General features: G+C 50.4%; 1 protein-coding gene across 4 annotated transcripts; it reads right to left on the bottom strand.

Annotated features, from left to right (window-relative positions):
• Positions 1 to 2,652: 2,652 nt before the first annotated feature.
• On the bottom strand, positions 2,653 to 15,377 carry LOC139248206 (interferon-inducible GTPase 5-like). 4 transcript variants are annotated; one of them, XM_070871959.1, is made up of 2 exons: positions 15,189 to 15,377; positions 2,653 to 3,977 (listed from the first exon to the last, which is right to left on the bottom strand). In XM_070871959.1, exon 2 carries the CDS (start codon positions 3,968 to 3,970, stop codon positions 2,804 to 2,806), a length of 1,167 nt encoding a protein of 388 aa, XP_070728060.1. In that variant the 5' UTR covers positions 3,971 to 3,977; positions 15,189 to 15,377; the 3' UTR covers positions 2,653 to 2,803. The 4 variants fall into 4 exon arrangements, with proteins under 4 accessions (XP_070728060.1, XP_070728059.1, XP_070728058.1 ...); XM_070871958.1 differs by lacking the exon at positions 15,189 to 15,377 and adding an exon at positions 13,399 to 13,479; XM_070871957.1 differs by lacking the exon at positions 15,189 to 15,377 and adding an exon at positions 12,557 to 12,653.
• Between the last annotated feature and the right edge of the window lie 2,900 nt (positions 15,378 to 18,277).

Below are 18,277 nucleotides of genomic sequence, written 5' to 3'. Positions count from 1 at the left end.
GCAGGCAGCACCAATTTACCAGCAATAAAGGAAACGGGTGTAGATTAATCGTCCAAGGCGATCCCACGACCATTTTCGGGGGTTATCCAAGTTATCCCCATCTCTTTCAGTACCATGTTCGATCTACCAATATGTAAGCTTTATCCTTACCCGCCCACTTGGTATCGATTAAATGAGGAGTTCTGTCACTGGAGTCGATGAAGAAAGTTTTATTGATCTACTTGAACATAAATGTTGCTACCAATTAAATGCAATGTATTAAACATAAATTTAACCAATTAAATGCAATGTATTAAACATAAATTTTGCTCCGAAATACAAGCAATGCATTATTTTAATTAATTCCTGGGATGTGGGCGTCGCTGGCAAGGCCGGCATTTATTGCCCATCCCTAATTGCCCTTGAGAAGGTGGTGGTGAGCCGCCTTCTTGAATCACTGCAGTCCGTGTGGTGAAGGTGCTCCCACAGTGCTGTCAGGGAGGGCGTTCCAGGATGTTGACCTAGCGACGATGAAGGATTGGCCGATATATTTCTCAGTCAGGATGGTGTGTGACTTGGAGGGGAACTTGGAGGTGATGGTGTTCCCATGCGCCTGCTGCCCTTGTCCTTCTCGGTGGTAGAGGTCACGGGTTTGGGAGTTGTTGCAGTGCATTGTATAGATGGTGCACACCGCAGCCACGGTGCGCCGGTGGTGGAGGGAGTGAATGTTTAAGGTGGTGGATGGGATGTCAATCAAGTGGGCTGCTTTGTCCTGAATGGTGTTGAGCTTCCTGAGTGTTGTTGGAACTGCACTCATCCAGGCAAGTGGAGATTGTTCCATCATACTACTAACTTGTGTCTTGTAGATGGTGAAAAGACTTTGCGGAGTCAGGAGATGAGAAACCTGCCACAGAATACCCAGCCTCTGACCTGCTCTTGTAGCCACAATATTTATGTGGCTGGTCCAGTTAAGTTTCTGGTCAATAACCCCACTTTGCAGCCCTCTACAGTATAATTCTGTGCTCGAGAGATGTTTGTCCTAATGTCTTATGACGGACATTTTATATACTGGTTGTGCAGTTATGATGATCCCACCCACCAGGGCAAGGGATGCTTACAGTCCCAAGGCCTTCACATGCTGTTGAACTTGTAGAGCAGACCTTGAGGCAGAGAACATAAACCTCCCTTTCCCCCTGTAGATTGTGTCGCTGCAGCTTCCAGCTGATGTGCTGGTCGTTTTAAGTCACATCCCATGGACCTTTGCTGTGCAACTTTACCCATTTCCCAAAGCATCCTGGTTAAAGGTACTGGTTTTCTTTCTCACAACTTCCCGTGTTTCAACATAAAGGGATGAGGAGTAAAGCTTTGATACATCCAGCAGCAAAGACAAGGAATGTCATGTTAGATAGTCGAACGTGGAGCTAAGGACTAACCTTCAGCTTGGAGTCATATTGATGCCAGTTATCTGCCCTTCTCTTCCCCCTCCCCAGTCATGGGCACTTTTATCTTAAATATCCAGAGAATGCAGACATTGAATCCCCTCTCCCCACACACAGTCTGATCATTCACAGCTCAGCACTCTTGTGGAGCCCAGATAGTGAGTTATCTATCCTGGGTAAACCATTTCTCTCTCCTTCAGTGTCTCATTCCCTCTCTCCCTGTGTCTCATTCACTCTCTCCCTCAGTGTCTCATTCCCTCTCTCCCTCAGTATTTCATTCCCTCTCTCCCTCAGTGTCTCATTCCCTCTCTCCCTCAGTGCCCCATTCCCTCTCTCCCTCAGTGTCTCATTCTCTCCCTCATGTCTCATTCCCTCTCTCCCTCAGTGTCTCGTTCCCTCTCTCCCTCAGTGTCTCATTCCCTCTCTCCCTCAATGCCCTATTCCCTCTCTCCTTCACTGTCTCATTCTCTCTCTGCCTCAGTGTCTCATTCCCTCTCTCCCTCACTGTCTCATTCCCTCTCTCCCTCACTGTCTCATTCCCTCTCTTCCTCAGGGTCTCATTCCCTCTCTACCTCACTATCTCATTCCCTCTCTCCCTCACTGTCTCATTCCCCCTCTCCCTCAGTGTCTCATTCCCCCTCTCCCTCAGTGTCTCATTCCCTCTCTCCCTCACTGTCTCATTCCCTCTCTCCCTCAGTGTCTCATTCCCTCTCTTCCTCAGTGTCTCATTCCCTCTCTCCCTGTGTCTCATTCCCTCTCTCCCTCGGTGTCCCATTCCCTCTCTCGTTGAGTCTCATTCTCCCTGCTTCTCAGTCTTTCCCTCAGCTGGCTCCGCTCTGATGCACCAAAATGATTGTTGAATGTTAATTACAGAGATATTCAAACATGCTAATCTTAACAACATGATGTATCTGTGCGTATGTCAGTGTGTGTTTGTCTGTGTGTCTGTGCATAAGTGCGTGATTATTAATGTAAGTGATTATGAGTGAGTATGTATGAGAGGATGAATATTTGTTGGAGCTTGAGTATCAGTGTGTGAGTGAGGTGTGTGTGAGTGAGGTGTGTGTACGTGTTTGTGAGTGTGTGTGTTTATGTTATGATTGAGTGTGAGGTGTGTTAGTATGGATGTGTGTGAGTCTTTGAGTATGATTGTGTGTTTGTGTGAGTGACTGAGTGAGAGTGTGAGTATTAGATTTTTGAGTATGGAGGTGTGTGAGTTTGTCTATGTATAATCGTGAGTGAGTATGTATGTTTTGTGAGTGAATTTGTGTGTGAGAATGTATTATTGCATGAGTGTGTGTGTGAGAGTGTGTGTTGAGAGTGTGTGTGGGTATTCCTGTGTTCTGGACAATCAGGAGCTGGGAAGTGGATCAGCTCTGTTTCCTCTAGTCCGATAAGGGGAAGGTCTTCTTCAGCACCCTTTTGCTGTCCTCCGCCATCTCCCACACAGCCGTCTCCAGCAAGGTGGAGCTGGAGGTGTAGGAGATTTTTGCACTGAAGGCAGCTCCAAGGAATGGCACATATTTTAAAAATCTGTATATCACGTGCTCCTTGTTTTCAATCTCTTCCAGCCCCTTCTCGACATTCTTCTCTGACACCTCAGTCCCAAACGTGGACTTTACTGCGGATTTGATCTCCTCCCTTGTCTTCCCTGCACTCTCTGCCATTTTCCTGAGAGAATGGTCATCCAGACCGAAGTGTGTGCGGCAGGAGGTGAGCCAGTGGACCAGCCGACTAATGTTAAACCCATTAAAGAGTCCTACGATCGGCAATGCGGCAACAGCAGCCGACACAAGGGCAACCTTCCAAATTTCACCCATCTTGACTTCTTTCTTCTTCTCTATGATGGATGAGGTGATGTTGGAGAGAGACAACAAAAAGGCTCGTCTCTTCAGAGCAGGAAGATCCCCTTCCAGAACCTCCTGCAGTTTCTCAAAGTCAAACTTCTCCAGGTTCCGACCAGACATGAGGAAGACTTGTGGAGATTCTATCCCCCCCTTCTTCAAACTCTCCACGCTGGCGTTCCGAAGTTTCTCCAGAGTTTTGTTCTCATCGTAACGGGACTTCTCACGTCGTTTGTCTGATTCCAGGTCCTGGTCTATTTTGCTTCGGACAAAATAAAATTTTTTCTTCCTCTGCTGAATTTCCTTGGCCAGAAACAAATCATTCTCTGTAAAGCGAGTAACACTGAGGATAATGAAGAAATCGTATCGCTCAAACTTAATACGCTCCAAATAATCACTGGCTTGAAAGTTTGGGGTTCCAATCCCAGGGAGGTCCCAGATTTTGACCGTGTCTTTGTTCGGGTATTGATACATTGTCGGTTCCATTCTTGTTTCCCCTGTTGGAGCTGCCCCTGGTTCACCATCACCAATACCCCGTAAAGCATTGACCAAGGTTGATTTACCAGTACCAGATTCTCCTGTCACTGCGATATCAAGGGTGATACGCTCGGATTTTCCCAAGTCTGACTGTAGTTGCTGAATGACCGCGCCCAGCCCACTGCTGTTGTACAGAGCCTTTAAATCCTGTTCTTCAGTGACATTGGCCATTGTGGATCTGTAAGTGGAGACAGAAGGTCAGTGTGGCACAAACTGCCTTGAATTCGTACACTTGTATTTTTGCATTGCTAGAATCAGCACGTAATTCCATAACTCCCAAAGCCCAAACACCAAGCCACCAGCCTGAGCTGGCCTGTTTGCCTACCATGGGGATAAATTCCCTCGGGATGTCTCCCACTCCATCGCCGGATCAAAGCCCGTTTACCACAGCGGTGCAGGAAAAGCCTGAGGAAATTTGGCCCTCTGTTTCCATCAACCTGTCTGTTTGTGTGGCCTACGCCATCATTCATTGGTTGGCCACCCCTGAAGACCATGGAGGGTTGGGCGGATGGGAGGGGTGAAATTCATCTCCGACTTTGGGTGGCCTCAATGGAAGCGAATATCCTGCGGGGGTGGGGTGGGGGTAAAATGGGCTGCTGATTGGTCATTGCCTGTTTTCTGTGCTGCAGCCCACAAGGAATACAGCCCGTGTGGAATCCCAAACATCTTACGCTATAATCAGACATTTATATAGCGCCTTTCACAACCTCAGCACGTCTCAAAGCGCTTTACAGCCAATTAAGCACTTTTGGAGTTTAGTCACTATTGTCATGTGGAAACTCGGCAACAAAGCTGCGCACAGTAAGATCCCACAAACAGCAATGTTTGGAACAGAGGAGGCTGAAGGGAGATTTGATGTGTATAAAATTTTGACGGGCCTGGATAGAGAGGATAGGAAGGACCGATTTCCCTTAGCAGAGTGGTCAACAACCAGGGGGCATAGATTTAAAGTAACTGGGCAGAGGTTTAGAGGGGATTTGATGGGACATTTCATTACCCAGAGGGTGGTGGGTCTGGAACTCACTGCCTGAAAGGGTGGTCGAGGCAGAAACCCTCACCACATTTAAAAAGTACTTGGATGTGCACCTAAAGTGTTGTAACCTACAGGGCTACAGACCAAGAGCTGGAAAGTGGGATTAGGCTGGGTAGCTCTTGGTTGGCCGGCATCGACACGATGGGCCGAATGGCTGCCTTCTCGAATGTAAATTTCTCTAATTCAATGAAAAGGGCCAGATCATCTTTTTTTAGTGATGTTGGTTGAGGGATAAATATTGAACATAAGAAGATAAGATAAGAAATAGGAGCAGGAGTAGGCCGGACAGCCCCTCGAGCCTGCTCTGCCATTTAATCTGATCATGGCTGATCTCATCATGGACTCGGGTCCACTTCCCTGCCGCTCCCCATAACCTCTTAACCCCTTATCGGTTAAGAAACTGTCTATCTCTGTACAAATATATTCAATGTCCCGGCTTCCACAGCTCTTTCAGGCAGCGAATCCACAGATTTACAACCCTCTGAGAGAAGAAATTCCTCCTCATCTCAGTTTTAAATGAGTGGCACCTTTTTCTAAGATCATGCCCCCTAGTTCTAGTATCCCCTATCAGTGAAAACATCCTCTCTGCATCCACCTTGTCAAGCCCCCTCATTATCTTATACGTTTCAGTAAGATCACCTCTCATTCTTCTGAATTTCAATGAGTAGCGACCCAACCTACTCAACCTTTCCTCATGAGTCAACCCCCTCATCTCCAGAATCAACCTAGTGAACATTCTCTGAACTGCTTCCAAAGCAAGTTTATCCTTTCTTAAATATGGAAACCAAAACTGCATGCAGTAGTCCAGGTGTGGCCTCAGCAATACCCTGAATAACTGTAGCAAGTCTTCCGTGCTTTTATACTCCATCCCCTTTGCAATAAAGGCCAAGATATCATTGGCCTTTCTGCATACTAACCTTTTGTGTTTTATGCACCAGCACCCTGAGGTCCCGCTGTACTGCAGCACTTTGCAATTTTTCTCCATTTAAATAATAACTTGCTCTTCAATTTTTTTTCTGCCAAAGTGCATAACCTCACACTTTCCGACATTATACTCCATCTGCCAAATTTTCGCCCACTCACTTAGCCTGTCTACGCCCTTTTGCAGGTTTTTTGTGTCCTCCTCACAGATTGCTTTTCCTCCCATCTTTGTATCATCAGCAAATTTGGCTACATTACACTTGGTCCCTTCATCCAAGTCGTTAATATAGGTTGTAAATAGTTGGGGTCCCAGCACTGATCCCTGTGGCACCCCACTAGTTACTGATTGCCAATCCAAGAATGAACCATTTATCCCGACTCTCTGTTAGTTAGCCAAACCTTTATTCATGCTAATATATTACTCCCAACCCCGTGAACTTTTATCTTGTGCAGTAACCTTTTATGTGGCACCTTGCCAAATGCCTTCTGGAAGTTCAAATACACCACATCCTCTGGTTCCCCTTTATCCACCCTGTTCGTTACTTTCTCAAATTCCAGCAAATTTGTCAAACATGATTTCCCCTTCATAAATCCATGCTGACTCTGCCTGACTGAATAATGCTTTTCCAAATGTCCTGCTACTGCTTCTTTAATAATGGACTCCAACATTTTCCCAACCACAGATGCTAGGCTAACTGGTCTATAGTTTCCTACTTTTTGTCTGCCTCCTTTTTTAAATAGTGGCGTTACATTTGCAGTTTTTCAATCTACTGGGACCGCCCCAGAATCCAGGGAATTTTGGTAAATTACACCAATGCATTCACTATCCCTGCCGCTACTTCTCTTAAGACCCTAGGATACAAGCCATCAGGTCCAGGGGATTTATCCGCCTTTAATCCCAATATCTTACTGAGTACCACCTCCTTAGTGATTGTGATTGTGTTAAGTTCCTCCCCCGCTAGAGCCCCTTGACTATCCAATGTTTAGATATTTTTAGTGCCCTCTACCGTAAAGACTGATGCAAAATATTTGTTCAGAGTTTCTATCATCTCCATGTTCTCCATCACTAATTCCCCGGTCTCGTCCTCTAAAGAACCAATATTTACTTTAGCCACTCTTTTCCTTTTTATCTACCTGTAGAAACACTTCCTATATGTTTTTATATTTCGTGCTAGTTTACTTTCATAGTCTATCTTCCCTTCCTTAATCATTTTTTTCGTCGTTCTTTGCTGGCTTTTAAAAGCTTCCCAATCTTCTGTCCTCCCACTAGTTTTGGCCACTTTGAATGCCCTTGTTTTTAATTGGAGACCATACTTTTTTTCTTTAGTTAGCCATGGATGACTATCGTTTCATTTAAACAATTTCCTCCTCACTGGAGATATTTTTCTTGAGAGTTATGCAATATTTCCTTAAATGTACACCACTTTTCATCAACTGTCCTATAATTTAATCTATCTTCCCAGTCCACTTTAGCCAACTCTGCCCTCATAACTTTGTAGTCTCCTTTATTTAAGCTTCGTACGCTGGTTTGAGATCCAACTTTCTCGCCCTCCATCTGAATTTGAAATTCTACCATGCTATGATCACTCATTCCAAGGGGATCCTTTACTAGGAGATTGTTTATTAATCCTGTCTCATTACACAGGACCAGATCTAATATAGCCTGCCCGTTGGTTGGTTCCGTTACATACTGCTCAAGGAACTGGCGCGAATTCCGCTGCTCTGCTTCCAAAAGTGTTGTGAGGGAGCAAACAGAGCCATCGGTTTAATAATTCACAGGAAAGGTGGCCCCTCCATCAGTGCAGCGTTCCCTCAGTACTGTCCCTCCATCAGTGCAGCACTCCCTCAGTACTGCCCCTCCGACAGTGCAGCAGAGGCTCCCTCAGTACTGCCCCTCTGACAGTGCAGCGCACCCTCAGTACTGACACTCTGACATTGCAGCACTCCCTCAGTACTGCCCCTCCGACAGTCTAGCGCTCCCTCAGTACTGCCCCTCCGACAGTGCAGCGCACCCTCAGCACTGACCCTCCGACAATGCAGCGCTCCCTCAGTACTGACCCCCCGACAGTGCAGCACTCCCTCAGTACTGCCCCTCCAACAATACAGCGCTCCATCAGTACTGACCCTCCGACAGTGCAGCGCTCCCTCAGTACTGCCTCTCCGACAGTGCAGCACTCCCTCAATACTGCCCCTCAGACAGTGCAGCGCTCCCTCAGTACTGCCTCTCCGACAGTGCAGCACTCCCTCAGTACTGCCCCTCAGACAGTGCAGCGCTCCCTCAGTACTGCCTCTCCGACAGTGCAGCACTCCCTCAGTACTGCCCCTCAGACAGTGCAGCGCACCCTCAGTGCTTCTACTCCGATAGTGCAGCACTCCCTCAGTACTGCCCCTCCCACAGTACAGCGCTCCCTCAGTACTGACCCTCTGACAGTACTCCTCACACTCTGCCCGAACTCTCACCAGTAGTGAGAACGTCCCAGGCAGTGCCGAGCGACACAGTGCCGTGCTAAGGGAAGGAAGCTGTACTGTGCTGTGCTGACTCACCTCTTTCACTTTCACTTTCACATGCTCAGAATTCACTCCCTGACCCACAGTTTCAGGGAAAACAAGAAGCGCCGCCCTGCATTCTCAGTGCAGTTACATTACCTTATATATCTGCTGGCCCTCATTCATGAGCCCTTTACCCACTCCTATAGGGTCCCATGCCCCCTGTACACACCTCGATACGGTCCTGTGCCCCTATAACTCTTCTATAGGATCTTGTGCCCCTATACCCACCCCAGTAGGGTCCCGTGCCCATATACACATTCTACAGGTTCCCGTGCCCATATACCCACACTATAGGGTCCTGTGCCCCCTATAGCCACCACTATAGGATCCAGTGCCCAAATACCCACTCCGATAAGTTGTCGTTCCACCATAAATGCCCAATAGGTCCCGTACCCCCTGTACCCACCCCTATAGGGTCCCATGACCAATATAGTCACCCTTTTTAGGATCCGTGCCCCTATACCCACCCCATAGGGTCCAGTGCCCCTATGCCCAACCTATAGGGTCCCTTATCCATATACCCACACTTTAGGGTCACGTGCCCCCGATGCCATCCCTTTATGGTCCCGTCCCCAAATACCCACTTCTATATGGTGCTGTGCCCCCTATATCAACCCTATAAGGTACCATGACTCTATACCCAACCCGATAGGTGCCCATTCCCCTATACCCAACCCTACAGGTTCCAATGCCCCCTATACACACCCGTTTAGGGTCCGGTGCCCCTATATCCACCCCTATATGGTCGTGTGTCCCTATATCTACCCTTTAGGGTCCAGTGTCGCCTATACCCACTGCTATATGGTCCCGTTCCCCTATATCCGCCCAATATGGTCCCGTGCCTCTGTATCCCTTTAGGGTCCCATGCCCAATATAGCCACCCTTTTTGGGTCCATGCCCCTATACCCATCCTATAGGGCCCCGTACCCATATACTCACACTTTAGGGTCCCGTGCCCCCGATACCACTCCTTTATGGTCCCGTCCCCAAATACCCACTCCTATAGGTTGCTGTGCCCCCTATACCAACCCTATAGGGTACCGTGCCTCTATACCCAACCCGATAGGTGCCCCTATATCCACCCCTATATGTTCATATGTCCCTATACCCACCCCTATAGGGTTCTGTGCACCCTATACCCACCCCATAGGGTCCTGTGCCCTCTATCCACCCTTTAGCATCCCGTTCCCCCTATACCCACTCCTATAGCATGCCGTGCCCCTATACCCACGTCCATAGGGTCCCGTGACCCTCATCATAGGCAGTCCCTCGGAATTGAGGAGGACTTGCTTCCACTCCCAAAGTGAGTTCTCTGATGGCTGAACAGTCCGATGCGAGAGCCACAGACCCTGTTACAGGTGGGACAGACATTCGTCGAGGGAAGGGGTGGGTGGGGCCGGTTTGCCGTGCGCTCCTTCCGCTACCTGCGCTTGGCCTCTTCATGCTCCTTATGTCGAGCCTCAAAGAGTTCATCGCCCTCCCGGATGGACTTTCTCCACCTCGGGCGGTCTGCGGCCAGGGTCTCCCAGGTGTCAGTGGTGATGTCGCACTTTACCAGGGAGGCTTTGGGGGTGTCCTTATAATGTTTCCGCTGTCCTCCTTTGGCTCGTTTACCATGAAGGAGCTCCACATAAAGCATTTGCGTAGGGAGTCTTGTGTCGGGCATGCGGACTATGTGACCTGTCCAGCGAAGCTGATCGAGTGTGGTCAGTACTTCAATATTGGGGATGTTAGCCTTGTCAAGGACACTGATGTTGGTGCGCCTGTCCTCCCAGGAGATTTGCAGGAGCTTGCGGAGACATCGTTGGTGATATATCGCCAGTGAGTTGAGGTGCCTTCTGTACATCGTCCATGTCTTAGACCCATACAGGAGGGTGGGTATTACTACAGCCCTGTAGACCATGAGCTTGGTGGGAGATTTGAGGGCCTGGTCTTCAAACACTTTTTTCTGCAGGCGTGACCCTATACCTACCCTTTAGGATCCCGTGACCCTATACCTACCCTATAGGGTCCCATGCCCCTATACCCAGCCCTATAGAGTCCTGTGCCCCTATACCCACACCTATAGGGTCCCGAGCCCCCTATACCCTTCTCTATAGGCTCTTGTGCACCTGTACCCTCCACTATAGGGTCCAATGCCACCTATAGCCACCCTATAGGGTCCCATGCTCCCTATAATCACTCCTATAGGGTCCTGTGCCCCTTTACCCACCTTTAGGGTCCTGTGCCCCCTATACCCACCCTATAGGGTCCCATGCCCCTATACCTACTATAGGATCATGTGCACCTATACCTACCATGCAGTGTCCTGTCCCCCAATACACACCCCTATAGGGTCTCGTGCCCCTATACCCAGCACTATAGGGACTGGTGCACCTATACACAGCCCTATATGGCCTCGTTCCCATATACCCACCTTATAGGGTCACGTGCACCAATACACACCCCTATAGGTTCCTGTGCCACTATGCCCAGCCTTATAGGATCCCATGCCCATATACCCACCCGTATAGGGTCCTGCCCCTATACCCACCCTACAGGGTCCTATAAGAACTTAAGAAATAGGAGCAGGAGCAGGCGATACAGCCCCTCAAGCCTGCTCCGCCATTTAATAAGACCATGGCTGATCCGATCATGGACTCAGGTCCACTTCCCTGCCCGGTCCCCAAAACCTCTTAATCCCTTATCGGTTAAGAAACTGTTTATCTCAGTCTTAAATTTATTCAATGTCCCAGCTTCCACAGCTCTCTAAGGCAGCGAATTCCACAGATTTACAACCCTCTGAGAGAAGAAATTTCTCCTCATCTCAGTTTTAAATGGGCGGCCTCTTATTTTAAGATTATGCCCCCTAGTTCTAGTATCCCCTATCAGTGGAAACATCATCTCTACATCCACCTTGTCAAGCCCCCTCATAATCTTAAATGTTTCGATAATATACCTCTCATTCTTTTGAATTCCAATTAGTAAAGGCCCAACCTACTCAACCTTTCCTCATAAGTCAACTCCCTCATCTCCGGAATCAACCGAGTGAACCTTCTCTGAACAGCCTCCAAAGCAAGTATATCCTTTCGTAAATATGGAAATCAAAATTGCATGCAGTATTCCAGGTGTGGCATCACCAATACCCTGTATAACTGTAGCAAGACTTCCCTGCTTTTATACTCCATCCACTTTGCAATAAAGGCCAAGATTCCATTGGCCTTCCTGATCACTTGCTGTACCTGCGTACTATCTTTTTGTGATTCATGCAAAAATACCCCCAGGTCCTGCTGTATTGCAGCACTTTGCAATTTTTCTCCATAGTCCAGTACCCTATACCCATCTCAATAGGATCCCATGGGAAGCGTGCAGGGAAGTGGACCTGAGTCCATGATTGGATCAGACAAGATCGTATTAAATGGCGGAGTATGGCTTACTCCTGCTCCTACTTCTTATATTCTTATGTTCTTATCTATACCCACCCTTTAGGGTCCTGTGCCCCCTATACCCACCCCAATAGGCTCCCGTGCCCCTATACCCACCCCATTAGGGTCCCATGCCCCTATATCCACCCCAATAGGTTCCCGTGCCTGTATACCCATCCCTATATCGTGCCGTGCCCTATACCCACCCCTATAGGGTCCCGTGCCCCTATACCCACCCCTATAAGGTCCCGTGCCCCTATAACCACCTCTATAGGGTTCCTCCTGTCAAAGTCAGAAAGCCAGGTGGTGAAGGGTAGAATACCGGAGCCTAATCTTCAGACACACACTTTTTATGTTGATTTCGGTCATCACTAACAAACCAGTCAGCAAGTGTTCCCTTAAATAGGGTTCAATCAATAAACCGCAAGTTAAATCTAATTATACCCAATTTAAGTGAAACTGAACAAATCAAATCAAAAATGTGTTTCTGGGGCTGATGAAGTCCCTCCGGTGCCCACTGGTCATGGAACACCTCGAGCATGGCGTTAGACACCGTGTGCTCCATCTTCAGCGACATCCGGGCGTGAACGTAACCGCGGGGAAGAGAAGGGCAGGGGAGAAAAACAGGCAGGGATAAAGGGACAGGCAGAGGGAGAGGGACAGGCAGGGGGAGAGAGACATGCGGGGGGAGAGAGGGACAGGCAGAGGGAGAGGGACAGGCAGAGGGCATGTGTGGTGGAGGGAGAGAGACAGGCAGGGAGAGAGACAGGTGGAGGGCGGGTGTCGGGGAGAAGGGGCAGAGACAGGGAGACAGTGAAGCCTGCTCCTTGAGAGCTCAGATGTCTGTACCTGACCCACGATTACCCACAGGAGCAGCAACAGGAATGCAGCAGGTTTACCCGGAGCTGGTGGGAATGGGGCAGTAAGGTGGACCCAGACAGACCCAGTTGTGAACCCTCCTCACACTCTGCCCGAACTCTCACCAGTAGTGAGAACGTCCCAGGCAGTGCCGAGCGACACAGTGCCGTGCCAAGGGAAGGAAGCTGTACTGTGCCCCTATACCCAGCCCTATATGATCCTGTGCCCATATACCCACCCCTTTATGGTCCTGTGCCCCCTATGGCATTCCCTATAGGCGCATGTGCCCCTACACCCACCACTAGAGGGCCCAGTGCCCCTTATAACCACCCTAGAGAGTCCCGTGCCTCATACCAACTCCTATAGGGTCATGTGCACCTATACCCACCATATAGGTCCTGTGCCCTATACCCATCCTTATAGGGTCCCGTGTCCCTATACCCACCACTATAGAGACCGTTGCCCATTAACACAGCCCTATATAGTCCCGTTCCCATATACCCACCTTATAGGGTTCTGTGCACCTATACCCACACCTATAGGGTCCCGTGCCCCTATACCCACCCCTATAAGATCCCTTGCCCCTTTACTCACCCCTATAGGGTCCCGTGCCCCTATACCCACCCCTATAGGGTCCCTTGCCCCTATGCCCAGCCCTATATGATACAGTGCCCATATACCCACCCCTATAGGGTCCTTTGCCCCTATACTCACCCCTATACAGACCCGTGTCCCTATACCCAGCTCTATATGATCCTGTGCCCATATACCCGCTCCTATAGGTCCCGTGCCCCTATACCCACTCCCATAGGGTCCTGTGCCCCAATACTCACCCTTTAGTGTCTCTCCTGTCAAAGTCAGAAAGCCAGGTGGTGTAGGATAGAATACCGGAGACTAATCTTCAGACACACACTTTTTATGTTGAATTCGGTCATCACTAATAAACCAGTCAGCAAGTATTCCCTTTAATAGGGCTCAACCAATAAACTGCAAGTTAAATGAAATTAAACCCAATTGAAATGAAACTTAACAAATGAAATCAGAATGTTGTTTCTGGGGGTGATGAAGTCCCTCCGGTGCCCACCGGTCACGGAACACTTCGAGCGTGGCGGTGGACACCGTGTGCTCCATCTCAAGGGACACCCGGGCGTGAATGTAACCGCGGGCAAGAGAAGGGCAGGGGGGGAGAGAGACAGGCAGGGGGAGTGAGTCAGGCAGGGGTAGAGAGACAGGTGGGGGTGAGGGGCGGAGGGGGGGTGTGGGGGAGAAGGGACAGAGACAGGGAGACAGTGAAGCCTGCTCCTTGAGAGCTCAGATGTCTGTACCTGACCCATGATTACCCACAGGAGCAGCAACAGGAACGCAGCAGGTTTACCCGGAGCTGGTGGGAATGGGGCAGTAAGGTGGACCCGGACAGACCCAGCTGTGAACCCTCCTCACACTCTGCCCGAACTCTCACCAGTAGTGAGAACGTCCCAGGCAGTGCCGAGCGACACAGTGCCGTGCCAAGGGAAGGAAGCTGTACTGTGCTGACTCACCTCTTTCACTTTCACTTTCACATGCTCAGAATTCACTCCCTGACCCACAGTTTCGGGGAAAACAAGAAGCGCCGCCCTGCATTCTCACTGCAGATACATCACCTTATAGGTCTGCTGACCCTCGTTCATGGGGCTCTTTACCCATTCCTATAGGGTATCGTGCCCACTTTACCCACATCTTTAGGGTCCAATGCCCCTTTACCCATCCCATAGGATCCCATGTCCCTTATGCCCGCCCCTATAGCGTACCGTGCCCCTATACCCACCCCTGTAGGGTCCCGTGCACCTTTACCCACCCCTATAGAGTCCCGTGCCCCTATACCCACCCCTATAGGGTCCCGTGCCCCTATACCCAACCCTATAGGGTCCCGTGCCCCTATACCCACCCCTATAGGGTCCCGTGCCCCTATACCCACCCCTATAGGGTCCCGTGCCCCTATACCCACCCCTGTAGGGTCCCGTGCCCCTATACCCACCCCTGTAGGGTCCCGTGCCCCTATACCCATCCCTATAGGGTCCCGTACCCCTATACCCACCCCTGTAGGGTCCCGTGCATCTTTACCCACTCCTATAGAGTCCTGTGCCCCTATACCCACCCCTATAGGGTCCCGTGCCCCTATACCCACCCCTATTGGGTTCCTCCTGTCAAAGTCAGAAAGCCAGGTGGTGAAGGATAGAATACCGGAGCCTAATCTTCAGACACACACTTTTTATGTTGAATTCGGTCATCACTAACAAACCAGTCAGCAAGTGTCCCCTTTAATAGGGTTCAACCAATAAACCGCAAGTTAAATGAAACTACACCCAATTTAAATGAAACTTAACAAATAAAATCAGAATGTTGTTTCTGGGGATGATAAAGCCCCTCCGGTGCCCACCGGTCACGGAAGGCCTCGAGCGTGGCGGTGGACACCGTGTGCTCCATCTCCAGGGACACCCGAGCGTGAACGTAACCGCGGGGAAGAGAAGGACAGGGGAGAGAGACAGGCAGAGGGAGAGGGACAGGTGGGTGGCGGGTGTGGGAGAGAAGGGACAGAGAGAGGGAGACAGTGAAGCCTGCTCCTTGAGAGCTCAGATGTCTGTACCTGACCCACGATTACCCACAGGAGCAGCAACAGGAACGCAGCAGGTTTACCCGGAGCTGGTGGGGATGGGGCAGTAAGGTGGACCCGGACAGACCCAGCTGTGAACCCTCCTCACACTCTGCCCGAACTCTCACCAGTAGTGAGAACGTCCCAGGCAGTGCCGAGCGACACAGTGCCGTGCCAAGGGAAGGAAGCTGTACTGTGCTGTGCTGACTCACCTCTTTCACTTTCACTTTCACATGCTCAGAATTCACTCCCTGACCCACAGTTTCGGGGAAAACAAGAAACGCCGCCCTGCATTCTCAGTGCAGTTACATCACCTTATAGGTCTGCTGACCCTCGTTCATGGGGCCCTTTACCCACCCCTATAGGGTCCAGTGCCCCTTTACCCACCTCTATACGGTCCCGTGTCCCCTATGCCCGCCCCTATAACGTCCTGTGTCCCCTATACCCACCCTATAGGATCATGTGTACCTATACCCACACCAAAAGGGTGCTGTGCCCCTATATCCACCCCTATAGAATCCTGTCTACCTATACCCACCCCTATAAGGTGCTGTGTACCTATACCCACCCCTATAGGGTCCTGTGCCCCTATAGACGCCCCTTTAGGCTCCTGTACCCCTATAGGTTCCTGTGCCCTTTTCCCTTTCCGATAGGGTATCTTGTTAATATACGCACCCTTTAGGGTCCCATGCCCCTATACTCACTCACGACAGTCTCGCGACCCTATACCCATCCCTATAGGATCCCATGCTCCTATAGTCAACCCTACATGGACTGTTCCCGTATACTCACCCTTTAGGGTCCCTCCTGTCAAAGTCAGAAAGCCAGGTGGTGTAGGATAGAATACCGGAGCCTAATCTTCAGACACACACTTTGTATGTTGAATTCAGTCATCACAAACAAACCAGTAGCAAGTGTCCCCTTTAATAGGGCTCAACCAATAAACCGCAAGTTAAATCAAATTAAACCCAATTTAAATGAAACTTAACAAATAAAACCAGAATGTTGTTTCTGGGGGTGATGAAGTCCCTCCAGTGCCCACCGATCACAGAAGGCCTCGAGCATGGCGGTGGACACCGTGTGCTCCATCTCCAGGGACACCCGGGCGTGAATGTAACCACAGAAGAGACGCAGTCAGCCAGGTCCCTCAAACACCCGCTGCCCAGACCTGTAAATGGCTATCTTGGCCTAGCCCAGGAATAGTCCAACAAGGTGTCCCACCAACCTGCCTGGACCTGTTAATGGCCACCTTGGTCAGGTCCAGGAGCAATCCCACAAGGTGTCCCATGACCTGCCCGGACCTGTTAATGGCCACCTTGGTCAGGTCCAGGAGCAGTCCCACAAGGTGTCCCATGACCTGCCTGGACCTGTTAATGGCCACCTTGGCCAGGCCCAGGAGCAGTCCCATGAGGTGGTCCCCTGACCTGCCGGGATCTGTTAATGGCCACTTCGGCCAGGTCCCGGAGCAGTCCCATGAGGTTGCCCTCCATCCTGCCCGGACCTGTTAATGGCCACCTTGGCCAGGTCCAGGAGCAGTCCCACGAGGTTGCCCTGCAACCTGCCCGGACCTGTTAATGGCCACCTTGGCCAAGTCCAGGAGCAGTCCCACAAGGTGTCCCATGACCTGCCCGGACCTGTTAATGGCCACCTTGGCCAGGTCCAGGAGCAGTCCCACGAGGTTGCGCTCCAACCTGCCCGGACCTGTTAATGGCCACCTTGGCCAAGCCCAGGAGCAGTCACATGAGGTGGCCAATTGACCTGCCCGGACCTGTTAATGGCCACCTTGGCCAAGCCCAGGAGCAGTCACATGAGGTGGCCAATTGACCTGCCCGGACCTGTTAATGGCCACCTTGGCCAAGCCCAGGAGCAGTCACATGAGGTGACCAATTGACCTGCCCGGACCTGTTAATGGTCACCTTGGCCAGGTCCAGGAGCAGTCCCATGAGGTGACCAATTGACCTGCCCGGACCTGTTAATGGTCACCTTGGGCAGGTTCAGGAGCAGTCCCATGACTGTCCCCTCCAACCTGCCCGCTTCCCTCTGTACCGGGTGAACAAGGATCGGGAGCAAGGGACTGAAGTACAACCAAGGATTGAGGAGCTGCCCCTTCAAAAATTGGAAGAGGGGCTACAACATCTCGCACTCAACATATGAATGGAACACGGACTCCTCAGGCCGCAGAAATTGCAGGCAGCCTGGGAGTCCATGAACCTACTTAAAGATTTGTTGCACAGGACTGCTCCGTGCAAACCCCCCCACGCCAAGTCCCCACTAGGAAAGGGGAGGACTCCCATGTGTAGAGACCTCCACTGGGGACCCCGCCTCCTCCGGTTGGCAAGATTGTATCCGGACATCAGACGAGGGTGACAAAGTGTAGAGTGTGTAAGAGCAGCCTGCACAGAACACCCCTCCGTGCAGAGCGGAAAGGCACGGCAGGGATCTCCGAGAGGCGGCTCATATCAAAGCATGGTTACAGCACAGAAGGAGGCCATTTGGCTCATTGAGCCTGTGCTGGCTCTCAGCAAGAGCACCTCAGCTAGTCCCACTCCCCTGCCCTTTCCCTGAAACCCTGCAAATATTTATCCTTTAGGTACTTAACCAACTCCCTTTTGAAAGCCACCATTGAATCTGCCTCCACCGCCCTTTCAGGCTGTGCATTCCAGATCCGAACCACTCGCTGCGTAAAAAGTTTTTCCTTATGTCGCCTTTGGTTCTTCTGCTAATCACCTTTAATCTGTGTCCTCTGGTTCTTGAACCTTCCACCAATGGGAACAGTTTCTCTCGATCTAGGCTGTCCAGACCCCTCAGGATTTTGAACACCTTTATCAAATCTCCTCTCAACCTTCTCTGCTCTAAGGAGAACAATCCCACCTTCTCCAGTCTCTCCATGTAACTGAAGTCCCCCATCCCTGGAACCATTCTGGTCATTCCTTTCAGCACCCTCTCCAAGGCCTTCACATCCTTCCTAAAGTGCGGTGCCCAGAATTGGACACAATACGCCAGCTGGGGTCTAACCAGTGTTTTATAAAGGTTCATCATAACTTCCTTGCTTTTGCAGTATGCCTCTATTTAAGAAGCCCAGG

This window comes from Pristiophorus japonicus, unplaced genomic scaffold, assembly GCF_044704955.1.
Source record: "Pristiophorus japonicus isolate sPriJap1 unplaced genomic scaffold, sPriJap1.hap1 HAP1_SCAFFOLD_29, whole genome shotgun sequence".
Lineage (NCBI taxonomy): Eukaryota > Metazoa > Chordata > Chondrichthyes > Pristiophoridae > Pristiophorus > Pristiophorus japonicus.
This window is presented reverse-complemented; position numbering and strand designations above follow the sequence as displayed.